This window comes from Psittacula echo (genome assembly GCF_963264785.1).
Source record: "Psittacula echo genome assembly, chromosome: 14".
Taxonomy (NCBI): domain Eukaryota; kingdom Metazoa; phylum Chordata; class Aves; order Psittaciformes; family Psittacidae; genus Psittacula; species Psittacula echo.
Window position 1 is genome coordinate 12,834,534 of NC_137750.1, and position 10,578 is coordinate 12,845,111.

Consider the following 10,578-nt stretch of genomic DNA (forward strand, 5'->3'; position numbering starts at 1 on the left):
TTTTCCTTTTCCCTTTCCATTTGCCTTTCCCTTTTCATTTCCCTGTTTCCCTTTCCCTTTTCCCTTTCCATTTCTCTTTCCCTTTTCATTTCCCTTTCTCTTTCCCTTTCCCTTTTCCCTTTCCATTTCTCTTTCCCTTTTCATTTCCCTTTCTCTTTGCCTTTCCCTTTTCCCTTTCCCTTTTCCCTTTCCCTTTTCCCTTTCCCTTTTCCCTTTCCCTTTTCCCTTTCCCTTTTCCCTTTCCCTTTTCCCTTTCCCCTTTCCCTTTCCCCTTTCCCTTTCCCCTTTCCCTTTCCCCTTTCCCTTTTCCCTTTCCCTTTTCCCTTTCCCTTTTCCCTTTCCCTTTTCCCTTTCCCTTTTCCCTTTCCCTTTTCCTTTTCCCTTTCCATTTCCCTTTCCCTTTTCATTTCCCTGTTTCCCTTTCCCTTTTCCCTTTCCATTTCTCTTTCCCTTTTCATTTCCCTTTCTCTTTGCCTTTCCCTTTTCCCTTTCCTTTTCCCTTTCCCTTTTCATTTCCCTTTCTCTTTTCATTTTCGTTTTCCTTTCCCTTCCCCTTCCCTTCCTCCTTTTCTCCCTCTTTTCCTCCACCCTTTCTGCCTTCCTTCCTACCTTCGCTCCCTCTTTCCCTTCCTCCTTTCTGCTTTCCTTCCTACCTTCCCTCCCTTCCCTCCTTCCCTTTCCTTCTTCCTCCCTCCTTCCTTCATGATTCCCTTTTCCAAATCCTCAGTCATTCCCTGTCCCCGCCCATCTCCAGACAACAGTTGCTGCCTCTCCTGTCCATGTTGGTGTTCCTGTCTCCCACATCCCCGTCCTCTCCAGGAGCAGTAGGGCTGGGCTGCCACGAAGCATCATAACTCTGCCGGTGTTGACACTGTCAATACTTGGGCTGTGAAGGGCTCTGCAGGAGTGGGCAGCAGGCGAGGGCCCACTTTTATAGCAGGCAGGGGACAGCGGGGCTGCAGGAGCATCCAGAGCTGCCTTGGCCCGGCAGAGAGAGGTAGCTGCTGAGGCAGCAGGACACACTGCTGTATGGGCCTGGGCAAAAGGCTGGAGCTGGAGAGAGGGAAACAAGTGCTGGGCAGCGGGAACCAGCGCGGGGTGTGGGGATCCCCAGGAGCCCGGGAGCAGAGCGAGGGGCCATCACCTGCCCTTCGGGTGCAGCACGGAGCAGAGCCACACATGAGCACACAGACAGGCTCTGGGTGCAGACTGGAAGCCTCCCACAGGGACACAGCTCCCCCTTCTCTCCCACCCAGAGTGGCACCCTGGGGGCCTCTTGCCAACACCTCCTCGGGCTCCCGGCATGCTGCAAGCGGAGGGAGCAGAGGGGTGCCAGGACAGCGCTGCTCCCATCAGATCTGGGATGGGAGAGGAGGTGCTGCACCCAGGGGGGATAGCGTCCACCCGGGAACCGCTCCTGCTCTGCACATGCTCTCAGGCCTCCGGTGCCAGTGGACGCCCAGGAGTGCGCTGCAGATGCAGGCAGACCCCACAGACCTGCAGGCAGGAGGTGAGGCAGGAATGAATGCCCAGGGGCTGCTGTTATCACAGGAGAAAAAAATAATGATCAAGGTTTTTAAGGGAAAAAATCTTAAAAATAAGGTGCTGGTAAAAATGCCCACTTTGAGGTGCAGCCTGAACTGTGAGCTCTCTAGGGAGCAATGTCAGAGTGGTGCAATGCTGCTGCAGCATCTCTCAGCTGTTAGAGGGTACTTTTCCTTCATCTCAGGTCTTTTGTCGGGGAATACAAGGTACGGTTTGTAATTCTGCAATATGTTTGGAGGCAAAGTCAAGTCAATCAATGACAACCATTTCAAAGGGGACAGATCTGGAACACTGAAGCGCCACAACTGCTCCTGCAACAATCCCATTTCATGCTCCCGCTGAGAAGTGGAGTCCACTAGCAGCACAGGGTGCTGCGGGAGCATGTCTGCATCACCCCAAACCTCCACTGGTGGTTTTGCCATGTGTTGCAACCACAGCCCTGGCGCACCCATCACCAGAAAGCATCCCTAAAGGCGCTTGCAGAAGGGCATCATTTACTCCTCATTGCGCCTGTCTTGGCTCCTGGCACTTGCTGCTCACGTACTTCTCTGTCCAATTTCCGCAGGACCATCCAGCAGGAAGCGGTTGCAAACCCAGTTGCTGGGTTGATGTTTTCTTGGTTCAAGGACAGGCGATTGCATCGCAGCCCCGTCCCTCGCTGCACCCTTCCTGCCCTGTGACACTGGCCAAGGGAGTGAACTCCAGAGTGCGAAAGCGGAGGTTACCCTTGGCGATAATAACTTATTAAGTTTAATGGCCATGTTGCTGGTTTGATGGCTATCTCATCCCACGGGGTGTTTACATCCCCTCCCCGGCCCCGACGCGAAGCTGGGGCAGGACAGGGTGACGTGGGCACCGCTCCACCCTCGCTCTATTTACACCAAACAAACACCCTGTGCCAGCGAGCTGGAGCCCACCTTAAAAGTGAGGGCAGGTGACAGGGACAGGGGACACGGCAGCGGAAGCACCGGAGGCAAGGCCATGCTGCAGGTGGGGCTCAGCCTGCCCCGCTCCCCAGGCGGGGCGAACGGCGGCTTCCCCACGGACGAGGGCGATAACACAGGCACCGGGGAAGGTGAGTGAGCTGCAGCCGGGCACAGCCGCATGCCTTGTGCTGGGGAAGGTGCAGGAGGCTCTCACTGCCCCACGCGTGCCAGGGCCACATCCCAGAGGAGAGGCACTGGAACAGATCCAGGTTTTCTTCCCCAACACCACCAGTGTGTTCCAGAGAGGGCAGAGCTGGAGCCAGCTGCCAGTACCCTGGGCTGGGCTTGGGTTGATGCTTCTTGGTACCTGGGGCCGGGAGCATCCTCTTGATGCATCCAGCTGTGAGGCCGAGCTGAATCTGGGGACCACGGCAGTGCAAACAGCCCTGCTTTGACCCCAGTGTTTTAGCCTGGTTTCTGTGACTAGAAGCCCGTATGACTGTATTCAGGGCCTGTCTGTCTTCAAAGCAGGGTCAGGCTGAGCAGCAATCAGTTGAAACTGCTGCCCTTGCCCTGAACCAGAAGTGAACCTGATCTGCTGGTTTTGCTGATCTTGAGCAGGGGCCAAACTAAGCCTGAGAGCAGGAGCCAGAGCTGGACTCTCTCAACATGCCACCACATGCTGCCACACATGCAGCACACGGGGCTGGGACCGTGCTGTCCCCGCATGTCCCTTTTGGGCCAGGCAGAGATGGTCAAATCCATCCTAGACTCCCCAGCTCAACTGAGCACATCCAAGATAAATCCAACAGAGAACTGATGTGTGCACTAATCGACTTTATCCTTGATAGTTAATCACCGCCCAGCAGAACTCATCCACACGAACATAAGCCCTTGTACAGGGTTTAGAGCTCATCTCTCCCACAGCCCCAGGGAAATGCTGCTCATTTTTCTCTAGGAGGAGCCCAAACTCTGCTCTTCCCAGATCAGGGCTCATGGCTGCACAGTACAGGAGACTGGGCTTCCATGCAGACCTTCTGTTTCCAAGGGGCTTCCCAGCTGCTCGACAGCCCCTGGATGGGTCTCTCCAGGTACATGGGGGCATGTGGGAAACGGGGATCCTTTGGCACCCTGCAGCCCATCTCACACCCCTGGAGACTCCTCTCGCTGCAGCACCTTCTCTCCTGCACCCGAGCAGCCGGAGGTGTCAGGAGTTTTTGGCAGGAGGCAAAGGCCTGAGGCCACTTTGACCTCTCTGCCTGGTTACAGGATGGGAAGTCAGGAGCTTTTGAAGGGGTGCAAAGCCTCTCATAGTGTGGAGAAGCAGCTCTGACACCCAGCTGGTGCATGGCTTCATGCTTCCCTGAGCCCCCAGCCAGCGGTTTCACAAGGGCATGAGCTGATGTGAGCAGGCAAGGGCAAAGCGAGCAGCTCCACCAAGGCAAAGCCTCCTGAAAACCTTCCCGTTGCACCGGGCATAACTGTTGAAGTACAAGGTGTGGCTGTAGGACTTCAAAGTGCCATCAGCCAGGGTGAAGCGCTGCCAGCTGGGGAGATGAAGCGTGCTGAATAAACGGTCTTTGTCCTACAGAGATATTTGGCTCATCACCAGTCACTGTTGTGATCACATCAGAAGCTGACACCTGGGACATCGACATCTCCTCTTGTCTGGGCTGTGGACAGTATGTGGATTGGGACAGGATGCCAGACCCAGAACAGCAAACACATATCCCCCGAGACATCCTCAGCAAGTCCCCGAAGGAGCTGAAGAAGCTGGCAAGAGAAGGGTACTGGGCAGTGAGCCGCGCTCTCAGAGCTCAGGTCTACCACCAGCTCATACAGCAGGTCTCCTGCCGGCTCGTCACCCCAGATGCTCTTGTCTACAGGGACGTGGCGAGCCGGCTCTTTGGGAAGATGAGTGTAAGCACCTACCCTCTGCCCGAGTTCCTAGAAGGATGCTCCATGCCCACATACTGCCTCAACCCAGAAGGCATCACTGCCTTGAAGAAGATCCTCATCTGTGTTGGCAACCTTTTCCCTGACATAACCTACAGCCCAATCCTCCCCTCACTGGTGGCTCTGCTGCTGCACTACAGTGAAGACGAAGCCCAGTGCTTTGAGAATATCTCGCGCCTCATCGCCAGCAACTCTCCCCACACCAGCTACATTGACCAGTCCTTCCTGGCCCACCAGGCCTCCTGCATGACTTTTGGGGATCTGGCCAACAAGCACTGCCCAGCAGCTCACAAACTCATAGCCAGCACCTCTGAGAACGTCTTTGAGGTCTACTCTGAATGGTTATCATGGCTCTTTCACGACCTCCCCTTCAATTATGCCATCCGTGTCTTTGATGTCTACCTGCTGGAGGGGCAGAAGGTCCTGTACCGCATTGCCCTGGCCTTGCTGAAGCAGTACAGGCTCTCGGTGACCTCCACCAGGCTGGAGGGCACTGACATCAAGGCAGACCTGCAGGCATTCGTGCAGAACATTGCTGAGTATGTGACTGTCGACAAACTCCTGGAGAGAGCCTTTGGCATCCGGCTGTTCTCCCGCAAGGAAATCTGGCTTCTCCAGATGGCCAACAGGAAGGCGTTAATGGAGAGGGGCATAACCATGGTGCAGAGCAGGTAAGGAGACCTCTCTGTTTGCCAGTTCTTGGGGCTAAGTAGACAAAATATGAGTTACAGTGGAGATACCACATGTGGGGAGCTTCAGGTATCCCCAGAAGCTTTGGCGACACTGGGTGCCTCACAGCCCCTCGTGGAGGACCCTGTGAGGAGGCACTGCGCAGTCAGAACTAGCAATGTTAACAGAAAGCTCATGATGCAAAAAGCATGCACGGGGGCTGCACCCCCAAAAGCCAACAGCACCCCAGCTTGGCAGTAATGCGTGTCCTCCCTCGCACAGGCAGTCCTTCCACCTGGCCATAGACATGCAGAACTTCAGCTCCAGCACTGTAACGGCTCAGGAGATGCGCATCATCTGGTCCTGGATCCCTGAGCGCTTCTCCCTCTCCCCCCCACTGCTGCTCTTCTCCACCTCAGAAGATGGGTGCAGCCTGCAGAGGTAAAGCATCATCTGCCCATCAGGTCACGTCGGGGCAGATGGGAGAAGTGTAAAACTAGGTAGAGGTTGTTGGTGTAGAAAGGAGAAGCATGTAGTGTCCCTGGGGGACATCTGTGGTCTCCTGGGGACTCTCTCGTCCAAGTCCAGCCAGGACACCATTCCCAGGGCTCCAGCTCCCTCCCAGCACCATGGAGCCCAGGGCAGCTGCTGCGTGCTGCAATCAGTGCTGCAGCTCAAAACTGAGCTAGAAAATGAGTTTGCCATTGAATTCCCAAGCTGTGAAGCAGCAAAAGCCTCTCAGTGGGCTGAGCCTGCCTTTGCCCAAATATTTTCAGGCAGGAAACCCAAGCCTGCTCCTCTGTAGGAGCACATTAAGCAGAGAGGTTGCACTCACAGAGCGGGCAGAGCTCATGGCAGGGGCAGACGGTACATGGGCACATCCATGCAGTGGGGAAGACATCAAACCCTCTAAAAGCAAGCTAAGAGGGCCCAAGTGTCATGGCCAAAAATGCAATGGAAAGACCAGTGTCAGCACTGGAGACAACCCAGGGCCCAGCGACACCCACTGCCATGGCCAAGGAGCAATGGGTGTGGTGGGAAGCGGGATCATCCCAGTGCTGCAGTGCAGCTCACTGCCGAGCAGGATGGATGCTGTCCAGGGCTGGGTGCTGCCCATGCTGCCCCAGCTCTCAGGGTGGTGTTTAACGGTGGGGATGCGATGGGAGTATCTCCATTAGCACCACGAGCATGCTCCCCCGGCCCCGGAGAGGCAAGCAGACACCCATGGCACAGCCCTGCACCTTTCCAAGGCAGCAGTGGGGTGCCAAGCCCAGATTATGAAATACATCCAGATTAAAAGCAAACTGATTTGGTAAACTCCCCCCATGGAGCATTCCCCTCAGCCTGGAGCCTGAGGGTAGGGTGGGAGGATTTAGTGTTTGGATTTTTCTGAGCTATTACCTGCTTCACCAAGCAAAAGCAATGAGAAGTCCCATCAGCCAACTCCCCCTGTCCCTGCACAAACACTGAAGCTGCTGAAGATACAGGATGATGAGTTTCTGCTGCTGTCCTTCCACAAGCTCCCCTGGGCCGGCTGCCAGCACAGCAATATGCTGAGAAGAGCCACCACCGCTCTCCACTGCCCTTTACAGCCTCACTACACGCCCTGTCCTGTGTCTCTGGCCCCCACCTACCCAGCCTCCTTGTTCATCTCTGCAGGTTTTACACATGCTGTGAAGGCTACGAACCAACGGTGCTGCTCATAAAAACCACAGAGGGGGAGGTAAGTATTCAGGTCAGATATAAGGAAGAAGCTCTTTACTGTGAGGGTGGTGAGGCACTGGAATGGGTTGCCCAAGGAAGTTGTGAATGCTCCATCCCTGGCAGTGTTAAAGGCCAGGCTGGACAGAGCCTTGGGCAATGTGGTCTAGTGAGAGGTGTCCCTGCCCATGGAGGGGGGTTGGACCTGGATGATCTCAAGGTCCTTTCCAACCCAAACTGTTCTATGGTTCTAAAACAGGCGACCACCTTGCCACCATCCAGGGGCCAGCTGAGGACAAGGGACTCATAGACCCCCATCCACAGCCTGATACCATTCAGTTGATACAGTGCTCTGAGGCACACATTTACTGCTTCCTATTGCCAAGAGCTGGACAGGGCCCAGCCAGAGGCTCAGCACCACCAGCCAGCACGCAGCTCCCTACGATTGCCCTGCTGCAGAAGAGCAACCCCCAGATCCCACAGAGCCGCCCCTCAGGCGCTGAGGCTGTGTGGACTCACATCCAGGGCAGCAGGGACCGGTCAGCGCAGGATGTGGCTGGCACAGCAGAATTTGGCTCTCCAGCTCGCCCAGGGAACTCACAGAGTTCTTGTCCTCCTGCGCGCACGTGTCGGGGCTGGTGGTGGTGCTTCTGGAGCTTGCTCTGGCTCCGGTCACTGACTCTCCCTGTGCTCTCTCAAGGTGTGCGGGGCATTTCTCTCCTCCGACTGGAGTGAAAGGAAGAAGAGTGGGGCCACATCCGGCTTTTTTGGGACAGGGGAGTGCTTTGTGTTCACTGTAAGTCACTTCCATTTCTGGGTCTGTCTGTTCATTACTTTTTCCTTTACCCCTCTGACAACCCAGGGCACGGTGGCACCGAGCTGCTTTCCTACCATGGTCCCACCGCTGCCCCTTAGCTCTGGCAGGAGGCAGAAGCACAGAAATTGCTGTGCTGGATCAGAGCAAATAGGGAACAAACTCCTGCCTCAAGTGAGCCGGCCTGCCACGAGCCCCTGAAAGGTGCAGCAACCCCAGTGGGTCTTGGAGCACCTTCCAGATGGTGCAGGGCAAGGTGCATGGCAGGGCTAGGTTCTGTCCTGTTTGCTCAGGGCAGCTCCTGGATAGAGCTATGTTCCCAAATCAGCCCCTGTATCCCTTGGAGGGAGCAGACTGAGCTGGTCCAAGAGACTCTGGGGCAATGTCTAGCAGTATCCCACCAGTGTCCATCCAGCATCCACCTGCAGTGTGGGTAGTGCAGGTTTGCCCATCTCCAGCAGCATCTGGCAAAAACAAAACCAGTTTCTCAGCCACCTCCAGAGCAGCGCTGGCACTGCCAGGATGCCTTGTCCCTTCCTGCCCCAGGTCTGGACCTGGCATTTGGCTCCCAAACCACCTGGCCAGGCAGCACTCTCTTCCCAAGGAAAGGGCTCACCACATTCCTCCTGCTTTCCAGGTGCGCCCCGAGATGGAGAGGTACGAGTGGGTGTTCATCAAGAAGCCGGAGCTGGCCAAAGCCGTGCCACGCTCACGCCAGCGGTCACCTTCCCCCTCTCCTGCATCCCTCCTCAGCTCCTCCCCGGACAGCCGTAGCACCAGCTCCAACCATCTCACCGTGCCCACGCCACAGAGGAAAGGCCGCCTCTCCCCGTTTCTGGCCATCAGGCATTTCCTTCTGCCTTCCAAAACAGCCTCCATGTTCATGTGCGGGTCACGGGAGGGGATCATTATCGGTAATTACGGAATGGTGGTGACCCACCGACTGCTGCTGGGGGCTGAAAGGGCTCTGCTCCAGATTAAAATCTGTGCTCTCTCTGGAGGCCAAGACCTCCTGGTTTATGATATTAATTTAAAGTCAAGGAAGACGAAGTCAGCTGCCTCTTCCTCAAATTAGCAGGAGGGTGCAAAGCTGCACAAGGGCAAGGATGCTCCTTCTGAGAGCCCCTTCTAAGGGGCTCTGCTGGCCGAGGGGGAGCACCATAACACAAACCTCCTGGTGAGGTCTGCACCCTTGAGGCTGGCATGTCCTCTCCCAGCCCTTCCCTCCACTTTCTGTGGGATGGAGAGGAGGTGCAGGAGGGGATCAGCCCAAGGAAGGGCTTGCATGGTCGCCGGGTCAGACACGTCAGCTGCCTGCCTGTGCTGCTGCCTTCCGGGTCAGGCTTGGGCACAGGGCTTGAATCTTTGTGCCTGCCACCACCGGGATGGGTTGGCAGAGGACCACAGCAAGTCAGAAATGCCTGCAGCGCTGACGGCTGCCTCTGCCGCCCTTCCAGCCCTCAGGAGCGGGATCAGGGCAGGCCTGGCTGTGGGGGTTCAAGGAGTTTTCTTGTTCCCCAGCCCTCAGTTTAATAATTCAGCCTGTGCTAACAGGACAACCCTTCGCACTGGCTGCCTGGCAGAGCGCTCTCCAGGTGCTCAGCCTCCACGCTGGAATCCGGTCGGCAGAGAAGGCAGCTCAGGGCATCCCCAGCCCAGCTACGCACTGTGGCCGAATGACAGGAACCCGAGAGATGGGCGCAGTCCTGAGAGACCTCATCAGCTGGGCCAGTGCCCCTGGCTGGGCAGCGAGGTGGGGGAGAGCAGATACCGACCATCCTGTTTGCTTTTGCAGGTGGAGGGGGAGGCCAAGCTCTGTCTCTTGATGCCAACCTGCTGTGGGGGCGCACAGAACACTGCGAGACCTTCGACAACCCTCCGCTCTGCCAGGAGAACTTCAAGGTGCAGCTCTTGGAAGTGTGGGGCTTTCAAAATGTCTAGGTCCCGTGAAGGACAGGCCCTCACCGTGGCACTCATGGGGATGGGGACCCCTTGCCATGCTGGCTGCCACCGGCCTGCCTGCTGTGGTCTCTGCCAGCAGTGCCACAGGCACCTCCGCGCGCCATCCTCCCCTTCACAGTCAGACGAGGTGGTGTAGAGAGAGGGCAATGTGGTGCCAGGAACAGGACATCTGAGGTCCCCTCCTGCAGTTTAGACCCAGCCCACTCCACCCAGTCTGTCCCAGTTCAGGATGCTGGAGGGGAGCTAAGCCAGTTCAGTGTTTCTCACACCACACTGGCCTGTTCACAGCTTGGAGCTCAACCGCAAACCAGTGGTACAGCAGCACAAAGCAGATTTTATAGGAATTTTGAGCCTCGGCAGAGCCCAACACCAAGGTACAAAGCTCACCAGAAACACTCTCAGACCCCACTTCCCTCTGGTCCTATGCCCATCACCACACAGAATTCTGTAGCCTCTGCAGGTTACCAGGACTCTCTTTGTCCGTGGTTGAAAACGCTGATCAATGATCAGCAAAGTCCTACCTGGTGTTCATAAACCGGCAGCCGACAAGAACCCCCGGCTGTGCACCTCCCTTGTCATTTTTGTATTAAACTGAAGAACTATATTCACCACAAGCACAAAGGCCTGTGAGCAGTGAATATGTATGAGCCTTGACCAACCTGCCCTAACTACCCAGGGTCAAAGGGCCCCTTGGACAAGGACAAGGGGAGATGTGCATTTTCAAACATGAAATGCGAATGCATACATGTAGCTCTGTCAGACAAGAGTTGCCCCACAGGAGGGTCATTGACCATAGAGAGATCATCCTGGCTACAGGACAGTGTCTCCCATATCCAGATACACTTTCCACTTCACCTATTCCACTTCTTGAGCTGTTCAGAGGAGGCGCTATTGTTGCTTTGGTGCCTGCTTTCAGCAATGGCGGGAGGATGTGGGGAGGAGCAGGTGATGGCAGCAAGCTCACACAGTGCCAGTCATGCGGCAGACCTGGGAATTGCCTGGGAA

General features: G+C 56.1%; 1 protein-coding gene across 1 annotated transcript; it reads left to right on the forward strand.

Moving 5' to 3' along the window:
- Positions 1 to 2,526: 2,526 nt before the first annotated feature.
- Positions 2,527 to 9,552, forward strand: LOC308227007 (TBC1 domain family member 24-like; the record flags this gene model as incomplete). Its single annotated transcript, XM_080629261.1, has 7 exons — positions 2,527 to 2,620; positions 4,063 to 5,098; positions 5,379 to 5,537; positions 6,756 to 6,819; positions 7,498 to 7,593; positions 8,249 to 8,525; positions 9,407 to 9,552. 7 exons carry the CDS (start codon positions 2,527 to 2,529, stop codon positions 9,550 to 9,552), a joined length of 1,872 nt encoding a protein of 623 aa, XP_080485387.1.
- Between the last annotated feature and the right edge of the window lie 1,026 nt (positions 9,553 to 10,578).